The 18,318-nt window shown below is 42.6% G+C and overlaps 1 protein-coding gene across 2 annotated transcripts; it reads right to left on the reverse strand.

Moving 5' to 3' along the window:
- Positions 1-4,876: 4,876 nt before the first annotated feature.
- Positions 4,877-9,424, reverse strand: LRAT (lecithin retinol acyltransferase). Of its 2 annotated transcripts, none has more exons than XM_032633594.1 (2): positions 8,758-9,424; positions 4,877-5,029 (listed from the first exon to the last, which is right to left on the reverse strand). In XM_032633594.1, exons 1-2 carry the CDS (start codon positions 9,295-9,297, stop codon positions 4,877-4,879), a joined length of 693 nt encoding a protein of 230 aa, XP_032489485.1. In that variant the 5' UTR covers positions 9,298-9,424. The 2 variants fall into 2 exon arrangements, with proteins under 2 accessions (XP_032489485.1, XP_032489486.1); XM_032633595.1 differs by lacking the exon at positions 4,877-5,029 and adding an exon at positions 8,394-8,594.
- Between the last annotated feature and the right edge of the window lie 8,894 nt (positions 9,425-18,318).

The following is an 18,318-nucleotide window of genomic DNA, read 5'->3' on the forward strand; positions in this document are numbered from 1 at the left end:
TCTTGCCTCCTGTCTCCAGCATCGCCTGAGCAGAGGAAGTGAGTTCTTTGTAACCCTACTGGGCACCTTTTTCTCAAGGCAACAACATAAACACAGGTGATTGTTCTTAATGACTAGCAGCAATTCAGCTGCAGGAGGGGTCTCATGACTGTGCCTTTGTATTTACTGCTCCAGGTGCCAGCAATGGCCTGGAAAAGGAGTTCTCATTCACGTTAAATGTTTGTATTCTTTACAGCTCAGTTAAGGTGTCAGTGAAGCCTTCTCTGCCATCATCCCTCTCCTTTACTGACCAGTCTCATCTCTCTGTTCTTCTGACACCTCTACAAGCTTATCGTTTTGAAATCTATTGACTTGCCATTCTCTCTCCTTATACTGAGCAGCTACAGAACTAAGATTCTAACTAGTTCATTCTTGTGTGGCTCTGCTTGGAGTACACAGAAGGTCTGCAAGAAATTAATACATTCATTGGAGGAAAGCTTGTCCAGTTTATGGGAGGCCTCAGGGAACTGATGTGGTACAGTGGAAAGAAAGCTGGAGTCAAGGTTGGGATCTGGCTCTAATTATTTGCATAATCACAAAGTATCTCAACCTCTGTGCCTCATTTTCCACCTCTAAAATCTGGTTAGAGGTTTAAGGGTTCAGCCCAGTAACTTCTGTGGTCCTTGCAATGCTGTGAATGCATTTCAAGACTGGCCTGGGACTTGCTCCCGTTGATGCCTCATCCGCACCACACCCATGGCCAGTGTAAAGCTGCAGGCTGCCTCGGTAGCATTACACATCTGGTTATAGAGTTCATGCCCACGGCTCTGATTGTTGTTGCTTGATTTTGTGGAATGGAGAAGGGATTTGTTATTTAATATTACACCGAACCCTTTTTTACATAATCAAGGTAGGCTTCAAGATGTAGATAACATAGATTATATCAACCCGAAGGCAGATCCACAAAAAATTTTAATTTCAAATATATAAAACTATGTTCAGTAAGGGAAGCTTTGAGAGGCAAAAACTTTCAGGGTACCATGTTCAAAAAAGTGTTTTGTTATCTACTTTTACGTATTTCAAATTCAAAGATGAGAAGGGACAGTATGTAAAATTGATTTTATTGAGCATGCATGTATACCAAATATAAAACTAGTTGAGCTGACAGATCTAGTTAGGTAAAGCTCTCCAAACAGATCCTATAAAACAGAATATTAGCAGTCATCATTTCTTATAGCCTTCTCATCTATAACAAAAGACTTTTGCCATTGGCATAACTTTGATATTGCCAGAAAACATTTTTGATACTTGAAAGTAATAGTATGAAATATAAAATGGAAAAATATGAAATATATATTCTGAAAAATATATTTTTTAAAAAAACAAATCTATACTTATTTGCTCGTTCTTGGTAAGAAACATAGAGCAGAACAAAGATCTGGAACATCCAATTTACACATGGTCACCACATTCATTTATTTTTCAGGAACCAACTTTCTGGCAGGAAAGAAGGATGCATGACTCCTCCCTGACACACCACCAGGAGTTACTCATGAGTCAAATATAAGGATTTGGCTAAAGTCAGCTGACATTTCCTTGACATGTTTGCTCTCCGCCCTTACAATTACAGGCCATTACTTGAGAGATTGAGGACCATAACTAGTCTCCTAAGATCCCCTTGTTGTCTTGCCCCATCTTCTGACATGCTTTTGGGAGTTACCTCTCTGAACCCCAAGTCTCCATTGCCCGTTCATAAAGTCCAAACTTGGTCTACACAAGACTTGCACCTTGGGCTTCCCTGGTGGCGCAGTGGTTGAGTCCGCCTGCCGATGCAGGGGACACGGGTTCGTGCCCCGGTCCGGGAAGATCCCACATGCCGCGGAGCAGCTGGGCCTGTGAGCCATGGCCGCTGAGCCTGCGCGTCCGGAGCCTGTGCTCCGCAACGCGAAAGGCCACAACAGTGAGAGGCCCGCGTACCAAAAAAAAAAAGAAAGACTTGCACCACCTGATCACTCTCCCGGCATTTCTCCTCATCAGCCCTGCTCTGCTCTAGCCTCTGAACCACTTGCACTTGCCTGAATGCCCCATGCCGTTTCAGGCTTTCAGTCCCTGAATTAGAAAGTACCTCACTCTTCTGTGCCAGGCACGGTGGGGGCAGTTCTCGTGCATTTGCTCATGCTGTCCCCAGTGTGTAGAATGTCCTGCCCCAAATCTGTCCTTTTGGAAAATACTCCGACTTTCCAAGTCTCAGTACAGTTCCTATAATTTTGACCTTATCAGTGAAAACGAACCCGTTCTTTTTCTGTGCCTTCAATCAGCTCTATTGCAGAAAGTCTTAATACATCCTTCTGTGTATGTGAGACCATCAGCTTTGAGGAGAAGGTCAATGTCTCATTCATCTTTTCATCCCCAACACCTGCAGAGCGCCTGATACTTGCATTATTTCATTTTAGCCCTGGCTAGTCCTGTTCAGCCTTTAGCGAGGTATGGCAAAGAACAAAATAAGCCACCAAAAGCTGTATCAGATTCTACTGGATTATCATTTCACAAGTTAGAATAGAAATTTGCAGGACCATAAGGATGAATCTTAACTAATGAAGCCCAGAGGAATTCACTAGAGACATTAATGGCTCAGGGTTTCTTCCATAATCACAATCAAGGATATATGCTTCTCTTTCTACCTTGTTAAGCAACTAATCAAACTGAGCACAACAGAACGAAAACTCTCCTTTTCTAAAATGGTTAGAAAAGAGGGAACTTGTGGTTCCCTCTTCCCACAAGTACTGGAACACGTCAGTATGAGGAGACCCCCCTCTTACTATTTCTCTGCCTGATGCTGGCACTTCCTCCTTCACACAGATTTCTCTGACCCTTCAGGAAGATTTCATTTCTTCTACCCCTCATAGCACTGTGTATACTCTAATACAGGTAGTTAACAAATAATAATAATTCTAGACCATGAAATTGTAATAGGTCAGTGTCTGGCACATAATGAGCGCACGAATGATGAACTGAATCTTGCTTTAAGGATATGAGTCAAGACTAAATATGTTAATTCCAACCTTAAGTACTTCCCTTGGCTTTTAATGAGGGATCATGATCTTTGAACAGAGATTTAACATCACACAGTGGTTTTTGCTACCTGCAATACCAAAGTCTGCAGAAGATGTTAATTATTTATGAGGACACCATATTTTTTAAATGAATTTATTTAAACAATCGCTACATGAGTAATATACAGTAAGTGAAAAAACCACTAATACAATGGAGTTCTCATAGTGGTTGTTTTTATGTATACACACTTAAGATAACTTTAAGTGGTTGGAATAGGCCCATAGAACACTTTATTCTGTGGTGTTTGTCATTTCATGCTTCAATTATTCAAAACATTTAAATAATTAAAGTTTAATTATTATTAAACTCCAACTGAATTTGTTTTAGGTAAATTAGTGGTGATATACTAAAATCTGCTCTTAAATTTGTTTTGATTTGAGTGACTAACCCCACCCTCCTCACACCTCTCATTATGTGACTCATTATTTTGTAATTCTTGACAGTTTATAAAGCAATTTTAATACTTGAAATGCAAGTCTAGCTTGTAGCTTACTTTTTAGGATTTGGTAATTTTGTAAAAGTACTTGCATGCTTGCTTTAACACTGCTACATCTCAACTCTGATATTAAAACAGCCTCTGTGTAATCAACTTACATGCCTGGTGGTACTAAGACACTTAAAAATGATTTCTAATAGTTATTTCCTTTGCTCCTACTTGTTTGGGTTTTATATATTGCCGAAGCATCATTCTTTTAAGGATGTAAACTATACTGACTTAGCAATGAAATGGAACAACTGAAACAAATCTCAGGGCTTTTACAAATTCTACAGTGCATTAGTAAGTGCTTTAAAATTAAACTATCCAATGACGACATACATGCAAGTTACACCACAGACGCAAGGGCATAAGAAAATGGATTGAACATGCTTTTACGTTCACTTCCACCAATGCTCTATACTAACTACACTGGTATGGTAATAAAGCAATCAAGAACTAACTTGTCTCTCATCAGTCTGAGTGTATGTGGATATCTGTGTATTTAACTGGCACATATGCACTCCAAGTACCCGAATTATTTCAATCCTATGTTCATTTTCCTCTCAGAGTGGTTTACAGTAACTACAGTGAAAAATAAAAGGAAAAAAAAATGAATGCCAGGTTTCCTACTGAGTAAAGCCAAATCAAATCAAACTATAGCATTAGTAGCTATTTCTGCAGGAAAACACAGATTTCTATAGTTCTGGTCAGTTACTTTAGCATTAAACCTTACCTTTGTCAATATTGTTTCAAGTAATGAAGTTATTCTTGACCTATTGGAAATTATATATAATACGTGAAAAAATTGTGATTTTTATTTTTTGGCCAATCATCAAACATGTTTTGAATAAGGGAAATTTTTTTTAGTTTAATATAATTTTTCAATGAAACAATATAAATTTACAATAAAGTTTGTGGTCTCATTCAGTAAATTTTCCAATCTTCTAATTCAGGTTTAACAGAGAAGAACAATGATTACAGGAGGGAAAAAAAAAAAACAAACCACAAATAATCTCCTGCGGCCATCATCTTAGGGGCTGATTTTCTTGTAATGGAGAATTCTAGCACAAGCTGTCATGTTTCCAAGATTCACAGTGCTTTGAAATGGAACTGCCTGGGAAGATTCAGAAAGGCTTTGTTCTTGGGCTTACACGGTAAGCACTTTGTGTGATTCTTAATCACATTTTTATCCAGAACGCAGTATTACAGGTCACATTTTTCTCAACGATGCTTATACTGATTTGTGCTCTATAAATATAAACATATCTACACACAGAATACACACACTGAAACAAGGGTATGAAGTTAGCCAGCCATCCATAAGCAGAATGGAATAAAAATTGCAGGAAGGGTAGTATATGATGCCAAACCCAGACAGACTATAGATGCCAATCCCAAGACTGCCGAAGCAAGAACACTTCTCTGATCACGAATAATTATCTTCACATTCTCACAAAACTGGAAAATAAAATTTAAGAATATTAGAAAAGGTGGCTAAACCTAGGAAGAATCACATATACCGAATAGTAGAGCTCAACTTTCCCAGCTATTTTCTATCTACCAGAAGAATTAGAATTTTTCTCATGATCTTGGAAAGAATTTAAGATGTTAATAGTTCAGTTTCTTGATTCTACATCCCATAGTAGCTGAAATGATACTTTAGGCAACTAGGTTAATACTGGCAGTTGCCTTTGTACATACACAACATTTATAGAAAACTACAGAGAATGTAACCACATAAAAGTTATTCAGGATTAAAGGTTAAAGACAACATTAAACTGCCTCTCAATAACAATAACATATTCTAAAGTAAAGTGAGCAAACGATCTCTAATCTCAAGCAAATAGAATTTAGCCTATCATTATTGGGAATTCAATTCCTACAACTCACCGTTCTAAAATTTGGTGATACTTTTGACGAAAACATTCTGATAAGTCTCAAAATCTAAAGGCATAGAAAGTCTAATTTTGTTGTCATATCCCATTCCCCGCCAAAATATATTAAATTCATAATCAATTATGTGACACAAAATTGACTGCTAGAAATAAAGATAAATTAAACAGGATCCTTACGCCCCGAGGAATGCATTTTTCTAAGATGTATAATTTTTTTTCCCTAGAAAACTAATTTTTCTTAGAAGTAATGGCCTATGTCTGAGTCCTGGATCACCTTTTAATCATTTAACATGTCCAGACTACCCTCTTCTCCATGGGAATACTGAGGTTGTTGTGAGGATCAGATGAGATTTTTTCGCAAGAGTACTTTGTATTCGTCTGCATGCTGTATAAATATAAGGTATTACAACGATTGTTATCACTGCTAGATCTGTTGACAATTATCTCTACTTCATCAGTGTCGGGGCAGAATTCAGCAATTAATTGCTCCATTTTGCTAAGAGTTTCCTACTCATACTGGTTTTAAGCTCCTTTTCTAGACGTGTCATTGTATATGCTTTTAGGGTCTCCTACAGTGGCGTATTTAGTACTGGAGAACTGGGTTTCCAAGTTCTTCATGGAATGAATGCACAAGTCCAATATATTTTAACACACTATCTTCACTCAAGCCTGTCTCTGTCTGTACTTTTATACAGTATCTCAACAAATATGAAATTTCCTGTTGGTTATCCAGATGTCATTCTTTTTATATGTCAAACATATGATTTGTCTCTTTTTACTAAACTAACAAGACATTGAGTAACAAATATACAATCTTAAAATGATGAGGATCAAACTGAATGACGTTTTCAGGACAATGAGAAAAGCTGCTTGGCAAATAATGGGGAGATATACATTTAGGTAAATAAGAATGTTGTCTTGATACAGTCGTGCTTCTTTTATCTTTTTCCAATACTTTTTAATTAAGGCCAACATAGAATCATTGTGGACTCTCTTTCCCCCAAAAGAAGACTTGCACAAGGAGCATCTTGTTTCTAATGTCCTGTTCATGTTCATTTGGCCATCAGTCCAGGAAGTACCCCTGATGTTGCTCCACAGTAGGAAATGTCCTCTAGGTTCTAGTTGTTAAGAAGCCTACAGGGGAACTTTTGAGCACTGAATCCCCGGAAATTAAAAGGGGTATGTGTATTCATTTTGGCAATGCAAAGCAATATCAGCAAAGAAAAAAAAGCATAAGGAATAGTAACAGTTACTAATTAAAGGGCTTTATAGTTTATGAAACACTGAAACTGTTAACAGTAATATAAAATAGTTTAATTTTATGATTTCTAAACTTGTAAAGAGCATCACTACAAAGAAAAAAAAAGATTCTCTTCCAGTTCACTTTCACATTAGTTGCAGTGTTTTCCTGAGGGAAAGTGCTCTTGAGAGCTTTTATAAAAACAAATTTAAGTGAGAGACAACTTTGCAACTCTCATGTTATACTGATAATAGTTATATATATGGACAACTCAACCATCAGTCCCAGAATTGTCATTCCTTATGTTTCCAAAAAATAGAAACCAGTCCTCCTTCAGTACTAATGACCTACTTCTCTCAGGGCATGTTCAAAAACAGTCCTTAAAAATTGGAAAATTTGGGATGGGGATTTTTTTTTCCCCCGGGAAATCTACTCTGTGGTAAAATTGTTTGTTAGACCACTCAAAGTGAAGACAAAAACTCAAGTTTCACAAGAGGCGCTATGCAGCAACAGCAATTAAAGCACTACTCTACGTCCATAAAATCTTACAGTTGCCAAAGAGGAAAAACTACTCCAACTAGTTATTTATGCTGATTAAACATTTTACTACCTTTAAAAAGCACTTGTACTGTGTTTTTTTGTTTTTTTGGAGAAATATATAATACAGTGCTATATGTGTTCCATGAAAGGGTAACTCCTAATTATGGGAGGGAAATACTGTTTTTCCTTAGAGAAATGATTTGCTTGGGTCCTAAGTAAATCTGACGTGTTTCCTTTTGAACAGTTTTGGAGCCAGTGTTTGTAAATGTGGTGAAGTTCATTTCTAAACAGGCATGGACTGAAGCTGTGATTCTTGAATCACTGCAGAGTGCTCTAACTGTCTTTTTAGTTTGCTTAGAAAATAATCACTAGATCGAGACTGTTGTGGCTTTATAAACAATCTGTAAGGAGTTTTATACACAGATGTATACAAGCACTATACGTTCATGATCTGCGACAGGAGAGAAAGATTTTCACATATGGGTCAAAAAATTAAGATGTGGAGCAATAAAAAAATTGGTTATATGGACATAGATTCTTTTGGTACCCAAATATCTAAACATGAAGAGTATAATCTGAAGCTCATTATGTGATTGCCCAGGTTTTCATTGTGAAGGGTACGCACTAACAATACCTCTGCTTAAAATTTGATTTTTACAAGTTAAGAGGTTTCAAAAGGCAATAAAAATCCATTGCTTTTCCTTTGCGTTCGTAGCTAATTTAATCATCTTAAATTCTAACAGTTTTTCCCCCCTTTTTATAGTACCCATAAAATTACCTTCCAACATTTAATGGCTCTTCTTGAAAGCCAATTGTTTTGATCTCTGGGGAACCCAGAAACAATGTAACCCACCTGTGGGGCTAGTGTGTAAAGGATGCTTAACAATGGGGAAGTCTAGATGGGAATTAAAGCCAACATAGAAGGAATGCAGAATACCAAGGAAGACTTCTCTGAAGCTCAGCCACAGGAGTAAGGGATCTACCAGGGAAGTCTTCTTAACGGAAAACTTGGCAGTTTATCTTAAGCAAAGGGAATTCGCTCTCTGCAGCTTATAGATGGGGAAAACAGCATGCTTCCTTGTTTTAAAGGCACAACAATTTGTACTATACAGTGTTACGGATTAAATATGAACTCTAGACACCTTCCTTCCAACTGCAATTCTTGGGTAAAGTTGCAAGCACACGGCGACAGATTTTCTGTGACCCTCCCAGTCACCTGCCCATTGTCACTTCAACTACGCTGGATGGACACCCTGATGACGTCTGCAGCAATAACTGGGCAGCTCTCTGGCATCGCTGGCAGCGGTACTGCATTGCCACACTCTTTCACCGTGCATTTCGAGATATCCTGCAAGGCACATCGCCGTTTATGTATTTATTTGGCTTCCCTGACGGACACCAGAGGGTTCGTTACTAAGTCTAGAACTCAATCCCTGCTCGCAGGGGATAGGAAAGGTTAGGGATGGGAGGGGGCGTCCCCACCGAGCCCACCGGGGAGTCACACGTGGTACCTTGTCGGCCTGGGGGCTGATCGCGGTACCGAACCTGCAGTAGGTGACGAAGTGCTCGCAGTTGTTCCACAGGAGGCTGTAGGGAGTCATGCCCAGCAGCTTCTCCGCCCTCCGCGCCACCTCTTCGTTGAGCAGCGCCTTCTTCTTGAGGGACCTATCCAGGTTATTGACCAGGATGTCGGCTCCGTAGGCGAAGTCCTCCACTGTGTCCACGCGGATGCTGGCCACCCTGCCAATGACGCCCAGGATGAGACGCTTGTTGGAGACCACCTTCTGCGTGAGCTCCTTGTCGTCAGTCAGGGCCAACAGGATGTCGGGCATCATATGGGCGACACGGTTGTCGCCCAGGTAGATGCCATAGTGTGTCAGGTGGGTCCGAGGCACCTCCAGCACGTCGCCGCGGAGAAAAGAGTTGATCTCATAGAAAGTGTTCCTTGCCTTGTCTTCGCCCGGGGCGCCTGAACTGAAGAGCTTGAAGTTGGAGATAAGGAGCAGCTTCTCCAGCACTAGTGACACCGCCTCCAGCATTGGGTTCTTCATCCTGCAGGGAAAAGTGTGTCTTGGGGGGACCGTCGCCACTCAGGCACGGCCGGGCCGGGCAAGGTGAGCTGGCCGGACAGGGGCGCTGCGCCGCTGCTCACCCGCAGGCCAGCAGCCCAGTGCCACGGAGCACGCCGTCTGCGCAGGAGGCAGTGAGAGAAAAATGGGAGGGGGAGAAGCCAGGAGATCGGCTTGGCCGCACCGCACTGGCGACTGAGGAGTGAGGAGCTGGCGGCGGCTAGCCACGGAATCAGCGGGACCCGCCCCGCGAACCCCAGACCGGGAAGCGCACCCGGAGGCGATGCCGGGAAGCAGGGCCGCGCGCGGTGCACTCAGCTGCGCCTTTTCTGTGGCCTTTTATCGCCCTCGAGGGGGCGGGGCCGAACGCCGTCACAGACCCAGGAAGAGAGCTGATTGGGCGCCGGCGGCAAATGCCGCTCTCTGCGGCGTAGCGCGGGACCGCAGGCTCTTTGGAAGGGGCGGGTCGTCTCTGGGCTTCTAAGTTCCGCCCTGCGACCCCTTCCACATGCAGGCTTCCTCTTGCGCTGGATACCTTAGCACTTACCGCCTTTAAGCGGCCGTTTTTGGAGAGTAGTGGCCGAGGCGTGACCGCACAAAAGATCTTGCCCCTGTCTAGACTGGGGCGTGTTCTGGGCACTTGGGGTCGTTTTCGGTGGAAAGTGCCCTCAGGCGAGATTTCTGAGCAGAACCACCTCCCTCTAAAGGGTTCTCGGAGACCGCGGCTTACTAAAATATTTGCATATACTCTGGGAACTGTGCGCGCCTCGAAAGCCTGCAGACTCCTTCCTAAACTCCGTAGAGGCGTGGCCCCGCACACCGCGCACCCTCCTTCCCTTTAAATGCCAGGAATGCCCCTAGCTTTCAGCTGGCGCGCGGGTAGGAAGCGACCGCGCGGGTGGGAAGCGACCCCGCGGATGATCGGAACCCGCGGCGCCTCCGCGCTCAGAGGCACCAGTGACCGTTGAGCGTACGGCTCCCAACGCTCAGCACGTAAAACGGTGAAGCGCCCAACGTCCTTCTGGAAAGCCAAATTCATGTCAAGTTTATTTCTTCTGCTTCAGGGTCACGTGGATCCAGCTTCGGTTCACCCACCGAAACTTTGCCGCTCTCTTAAAGCGCAGCCCCCCGGAGGTGACCAAGGAAGGAAGAGGTCCTGCCCCGCAGCGGGCCCCAGGCTCACCGGCGAGGCGGTACTGGGGAGCACTCAGGCTAGGGAGCAGCGGTCTCGGAGTCCGCGCCAGGCTTGGCACGCGGTGTCCAGACCCAGCGCAGAGTTCCGTGCTAACGCATTAAGTAAATGCTTGAATTCCTCGGACAAAGGCCGCAATGGAGAGCCTCGAATTGTTCCACAAAGCCTCCCTGTGTGGGGCTAATAGGTCTCCTCAGCGAGCAGATTCTCCGCTCGCCCGGGGGAAGGGCCTCCCGGCGGGTGATGGATGAAGAGACATTCATCTTACCTGGAAGATGAAGGGGACCATGGAGACCAGACGGGGAGGAGGTCGGCTCCCCATTATCCTCCGAAGCCCGGCCTTCGCTCCCGCCCCCTATCTGCCAGTCGTCCCGCTTGCTGGTGACTTTTGTTCATTTCACAAACGATTTCGAGTCACATTATAGTCCTGGCAAAGAGAAGAAAACTCCATTTCCCACAAAAGAATCGAAAGAGGAAGGCGGGAGAGGCAGTGGATGAAGAAATTTTAAGACATCCATTTCCCCAGTCTTACCCCAAAATTTAAAGAAAAGTGCAATTAGTGGGTAGTTTAAACTAATCAAACTCCTCGGCACACAGGCGCTTTTTAGCGTCCGGCCAGCACACCAGCTCTGCGGCTGGACGGGAGCTCTGGGCAGTCTCTAGATATTTTTAGAAGTCTGATCCAGACCTTGCTGTACACCGTAACTGCAGTTACGTCGGACTGCAGACGAAAGTTTCAGGCTTCACCTTCCACCAAGAGACGTCCGACTCTTAGGCGCTGCACGCGCTGGTCTGGTCCAGTTCTGGGAAAGCACGGATACAGGGACCTCCAGGGTCAAGAGCCAAACGGCCCGGGGAGATCAAAGGGGACTTGGTAATTAGCGATTTCCGTCCCTAGTGGTCACTAACCCGGCTTATAACGCTACGACCGTCTGCACCCGGCGAATTTGCGGGAGGCAAAAGCATGGAGAACTGCCTCAAGGCTCCACAGAGAACTCTTTTAGAGCAAAAAAAATATTAAGGAGAAATCACCTATAGACCCTCCTCAATGGCCGCATCTCCACGGCGTTTTGTGAGAGGCAGGCAGCACCAAGCTGATTTGCATTTTTCTTTCTTTCCCGGTGGGGTTAATTTTTGGGAGTCACTTAAAGAAAAAAGGAGATGAGATTAATATGAGGCATGCATCCGAGTACCTTGCTCAAGATGTAGGCATTCTGCTGTCTTGGGAAATGAATGGTGGTGGGGAGTGCCCATAGTTTCTTTCTTGAAGAATATTTTGCCTGAATGTTATGCTGTTAAATAAATTAATTTTTCTCATTGAAACTGTCCTAAAGCTGCCCTCTTTGCTTGCCTGCGGGAAATTCAGCTTTGAGGAGCCCGAAGGAGACAGTGGAAGGTCTTCATTTGTCCATTTCTGAAGTCTCCTCAGATGTATTAAGCTGGGAGGGGTTAGTGAGGATTAGGCTACTTTTCAACTGGGAAAATGCAGCGTCAGAAGAGCTCTTGTTGGCTGAACTGATTGCCCTCTCCTATTCAGCAATCGTTGAAAACTTCCCTTGCAACTACTCAACGTTCTCAGAGTTGCATATAAGTATGTCTGTGAGCGGTCACTTTTTGATGGCTCCCTAGAGGCACTCTTCATAAAAATATGTATATACACTAATAGGCTCACATTCCCACTAATACTTTGCTGCCTGAATCAATTTGACCCAAACTAAGGGAAGACAATTGCTATTAGAAGGAAAAGCCCAAGAGAAATCTAACATCATAACTTTCTCCTTCCTAAATCAGAAGGGGTCATTTATTCATAGAGGGGAGAATCTGGCTTGGTAGAGAGACCCCTAGTTCCTCAGTTGTACGACATTCAACAAGTTTCGATGTGCAAATGCCTTAAATGCACTCAACTGGGTTGCTGGGTCTGGCTGGGGGATTGTGAAAGAGCCGTGGCCGTCCTGGTCAACACGTGGACATCAATGCACTGTGGACTCTCTCCTCGACCACCCCTTCCTGCCATCCCACGGAAACTTGCAAGACAGCCACAGCATCTGCTCAGGCCCAGGTCCATGTCTCCCAGTGGTGAAGGCCAAGATTCCACTGGGTTTCTGCACAGAGGAGACTGGAAACAGGGCTCACAGTGCCCACCTAATTTTCAGGCTTCACCTTCCTGCCATGGATCCCATTGAAGGTCCCAGGAAATAGAGCTCCTGTTTTCGGGGACAAGGGGTGGCGGAGTCCTGCAGAAGCCAGATAGGCTAAGGGATTTCCTACCTAAAGACTTTTTACCTCTGGAGACCCTCTTCCTCAGAAGTCTTTGGAGTGGAGAATAGGATCACAGTACCATGTGCTTCCTATGTGCTAGGCACTGAACTAACAAGCATTTTCTCACTTAGTCCTCATAGCCCTATGAGGTGTCCTCTCCATTTTACACAGGAAGAAATTGAGGTTATAGCTCAGTCTCTGTCACCGTGTTAGTGTGGATCAGGACTGAACCACAGGTTCTTTGCTCCCAGGTCCACCACCACTGGGGAAGGTCTTACCTCCCATCACTTCATCCACCTGTCATCCATTCATTTACTGAGTGCCTGCCATATGCCTGGCACTGTGCCCAGTCCTGGAAACTCAGTGAAAAACCCAACCCTAAACTTAGATTCCACAGCTTTTCTTTTTAATTTGGACTTCATTTCCCTGCTTCTCTAGTGCCACGGATTCCAATTTTTTTTTTTTTTTTTTTTTTTTTTCGGTACATGGGCCTCTCACCGCTGTGGCCTCTCCCATCGCGGAGCACAGGCTCCGGACACACAGGCTCAGTGGCCATGGCTCACGGGCCCACCCGCTCCGCGGCATGTGGGATCTTCCCGGACCGGGGCACGAACCCGTGTCCCCTGCATCGGCAGGCGGTCTCTCAACCACTGTGCCACCAGGGAAGCCCTTTTTAACATCTTTATTGGAGTATAATTGCTAGATTCCAATTTTTAACGTCAGTTATTTTATTGCCATAGAGAAAGATCTGGTTACGCTGCTGGTTAATAGTATACCCTCACCAGGCAGGCCCCAGCGCTGGAGTGGCCAGTAGTCCTATGCCCTCCTTAGAAACAGAAATAGGAGCGGGGTAGGTGTTGGGTATCTTGCCCAAGGACACAGAGTCAGAGCAGAACCTAAGTGCAGTGTCCCAGACTTCTTACCTCTTAGAACTTCTTTCTCCTAAACCTGATAAATCTGGCTTTCTAAACCTCCTGTTTTTGAATTATCATCCTTCAGGATTATTTTGTTGTTTTTCTTAGATTTTTTTAGATTATTACGTCATTGGACACATAAATAATGATGGTCTTAACACGTTATTCTTCTGAATCAGCTGCCCATCTACTTTCAGTTCCTTTACATACGCTTAGCTCTGGCCCCATGGACACAAACAGGCCTTAACTAGCTAACTCTAAGGAGACAGGGAGAATAAAAGCTTTTGTGAACTTCCCTCTGGAGGCAGAGGAAAAAGGGCAGACACCTTTTCACAGAGCCTCAGAACCCAGGGCTGCCTGGAGTGTTTTCTGGCAGAATTCCATTACCTCCTGGGAGGAAGATTCCCCAGCTTCCTTCCTGGCTAGCTAGCACCTTATTATGAGGGCCTCAATCCTGCCTAGAGTCTTTAGAAAGATTAAAGGCAGCAGCTCCACCCAGACAGGATTTCGCTGTTTTCTTGTTGTTGTTTTGGAAACCATAAACTAAGAACACTAAGCACAAGTAAGTGACAGTTGATGTTGTAGAGAATCACGCCCCTGTAGACGAACACAGCTTACTATGAAGTAATCACAGGTGGGGGAGGCTGCAATGTGTGGGGAAGGGGGCAGAAACCCCGAGCCTAAGGCCTGTGCCACCCTTTCCACCCGCGTGAACTCTGACAAGTCGTTTGCCACCCACAGGCCTCAATTTCATCGCTCTAAAATGGCAGTGATATTTAGGAGGGCAGTTTTGAGGATTAAGCAGAACCACACATATTGCAGCATTGTATGAAGGTTCACACCGTGAAACCCCATCTCTAATATCATCTGTGTTATTCACCAGTGAAGCAGAGTAAGGCAGAGGCCTTACTTTTCCCTTTCTGCCTGGACAGCATAGTCATCCAAGAATGCAGAGTAGACAAAGGACGTGCTTTTCCTCACAGACCCCTTCCGATGTCTCAGCACAGAGCCACGAGGGTGAGCGGAAAGTAGGCACATAAGTGTTTGGAGCTCTGCTCTCTCCACTGCTCACTGCCAAGGAAGTCCTCTATAATTCATAAAAACAAAGATAAAAACCCGCCATTTGTTCGAAAGTGCATCTCACAGGATACAAAAAACCCCCAAAGGTCCATTTTAGAAATGGACATAATACCAAAGAATGACTAAAATATCTGAGATGTCCATGACACGTAGGGCACATTTCACTTTGAAATACAAATAATAAATGGCAAGCAATGTTACTTCCTAATGACTTGGAGCAGATAGCAACTATCTTATAAATCCATCTTTTTTTCCTTTTGATTCTAATTTACCATTATGAGGCAATAGTAAATATGAATATTGGGGGACCCAGGTTTGTTGACAAAAGCAAATGTGACAATTAATAACCTTTGGCTACATATTCAAAAGACAATTACCACACCACTGTATTCATATAGGAACTGTACAGAGAAATCAGGTACTGTTACGCTTCAAACAGGATAACACTGGCGATTACCAGTAATGCTAAGTACCAGGAACGGTGATGAATGCCATGTTATTATTTATATTTCAAAAATCCTTTCTAAATACATAGACACCCTAAGGGTCAAATGGCAGGTAACTGAATACAGAACTTTCGTAACATCAGTCTTAGCTTTTGCTACTCATATCCGATGGTTTGTGAGATCACTGAGACTCGTGAGGCCTCATCTGTGAAGTGTGCTGAGCTGGATTGGAATGAGATGCTCTCTAAACCCGTACAGTGTGAATGGTCCCTGGACCTATGAAAATCAAATTACTCAGGCCCTTCAGAGAGTCTTAGCTGTTGTCCTTGGTGAATTTTCACAGTGAGTAATTAACAGAAAAAGAAGATAAATCACTGTCTACTAATTAGAAAATCTAAATAGTGTTCACAATAACTGCTTTAAAAAGTGCAACGCCTCAACTGAATTAAAAAAAAAAAAATTAAGAAAGAAATCACTCATACTCCAGTGAAGCAGTAATTACACAAGGAGGAGAAAAGAGACTGAGCAGGGGTTTGGCAGCAGTTCATGCTGGAAATCAATGACTCTTTTGATAACATCTGTTCAATCGTACAGAAATTTTAAATAATGTAAACACACCGTTTCATCAATATTTTGTAGCAGTGTATACCACTGATTGTTGAAATGAATGTCTTTAATTTCTAAAGTTAATTTGAAGGGAAGTGAGTGTACCGTTCTGGTATTTTTGTAATTACATTTACTCTTACCCACCCCATGCTAAAAGAAAATCCAATGTAGTTCAGCTAAAGCTGATTCATACCTAAACAGCTCAAGCGGTTATAAAAAAGGGAAACTGGATTTTAAATTGTCTCATACTTCTTAACTGGCAGAACTCCAAGTGGGCAGCTCTCTCATGAAGAACCAGGCTGCCTGTGCTCTCCAGGGTAGGCACAAAACTTTGTGTTTGAATTAAGTTCACTTATTTTTACCCTGGTTACCCTCTAAAACGACTTGCCTTTATGTTGGATTACATAAAGTTACTTTCATTTTATTTACACCCAGACCTCACCTGTAAAGAATGTAAATTGGATCACACAGAATTAATATGGAAAATAAATTCAGTAACTTTTTTCCTTAAAGATGAATTAAAAATCTTTGACATTGTTTTCATCCACATAGGAGTTTAAATCAGAAATCACTGTAATTTTAATGTTCAACTGGTTTAACTTTCAAAAAGAATAAACCAGGATATGCGTCCTCTGGTCATAATTATTTCACATTTTAACACGTGTCTCACACTTTCTCTCTTCCCATCTTCATTCTTTTACCTCTCTTATTTAATTCCTGAAGGGATGGTTCTGATATTTTTTCGTGGTATCCTCTTAGGGCACTATTCCCACTGGAGGACAGATGGCATCCAGAAAATCAGGGTCCTAAGTGTGTTCTGGAACCTGGGAATGCAGGCTCGCAGCTAGCACAAAAGTGGGCTCAGGGCCCTTAGATCACTGGCCTCATCCTCTAGGGACTTGCCTCCCATAGAACAGTAAGTAACCAAACCAGCCAGGCAAGAACCTCCAGTGCCAGGCCCGACTCAGCAACAGGGAAGCCACTGGAGAGCGACCCTGGCGCTGGGCCCAGAGGTTTAGCCAGACTTAGACACCCTCAGCATCAGTATTAGATTTCCTACACTCAGTCCTATATCACCAAGAATATTGTCACAACTTACTTTGTGATTCTAAGTATATTGGTTAAACTTTTCATGCTCTGGTCCGCTCATGTACAGAAGTGGTGACTGGCGATGATGACTCTCCCGAACTTTCTGGAATTCAGTGTAGCAATAGCTCTAGACAGTCCTGCACACCTCGCCACCAAGTCAAGTATAAGATGACAAATCTAAACTCCGTTTCCTCAGACTATGGTTCCTCCTGCATTTGTGTTTCCTTTTGTTGAAAGGGAGCAGATTTTCTTATATGTCTTTTATGGCTATACCATTTTAATAGCAAATGGCTATACCATTTTTATAGCAAATGGCTATACCATTTGCTTTTCAAATAACAATTTCTGATTTTTGTCCTTTAAAAAAAAAATAAAGTGAGGCCTCCAATGTAGAATATCTAGCAGAGGTTTATTCTTTTTTCAGAATTACAAATTAAGGAAGAATAACTACAGAAAGAGTGATTATTGATATTGTAAAAAAGATGTATTGCCAAGGAGCTATTTTAATAAATGTACTTGACCAAAAATGTGACTTTTTAAAACTCATTTCAGGGGCTTCCCTGGTGGCGCAGTGGTTGAGAATCCGCCTGCCAATGCAGAGGACACGTGATCTCGTTCCCTGGTCCGGGAAGATCCCACATGCCGCAGAGCAACAAAGCCCATGTGCCACAACTACTGAGCCCATGCGCCTAGAGCCTGTGCTCCACAACGAGAGAAGCCACTGCAGTGAGAAACCCACGCACTGCAACAAAGAGTAGTCCCCGCTCGCCGCAACTAGAGAAAGCCCGCGTGCAGCAACAAAGACCCAACACAGGCAAAAATAAATTAAATAAATAAATAAATAAATAAAATTCATTTCAGCAATATTATCTAGAAATGTATCATCCTTGATTAAAACAGTAGTCATAAATCTTCCAAGTTCGTGGTGGGCATTCAATAAAAACTCCTACTTACAATTTTATCTTAACCATTGTATTTAAAATTTTAATTATAAATTACTCATATTTGGATTAGTTAAGAATCTTAAATCCATTGGCTAGTATTTCAAAATTATTCCTGTGTTTAAGAATTGTATTGCCTTGGGTAAAGGGTCATCTTTTTGAGTGACCTTAAAAGTCCCTTTGATTCTAAACTTCCACACTTCTTTGAGAAAAATAAAAGTAGTACATTCTAGTATTTTCCCGCTAGCCAAATGTCAAATTTATAAAGCAAGTCATAATGATAATAAAATAGTAGCATAATTTACATTTTATTTAACTATTTTAAAATTACAGATTATATATCAAAAAATTATTTATATAAGTAAAATATTCCCAAATAGATTAGATGAAATGTGCTGAGTCATAGTATCTGTATATTTCCTGAAGTCACATACATTTGTTCCTCCCCAATAAGTAAAAACCAAGGGGTAGGCTGA

The sequence above is a fragment of the Phocoena sinus genome, chromosome 5 (assembly GCF_008692025.1).
Source record: "Phocoena sinus isolate mPhoSin1 chromosome 5, mPhoSin1.pri, whole genome shotgun sequence".
Classification (NCBI taxonomy): domain Eukaryota; kingdom Metazoa; phylum Chordata; class Mammalia; order Artiodactyla; family Phocoenidae; genus Phocoena; species Phocoena sinus.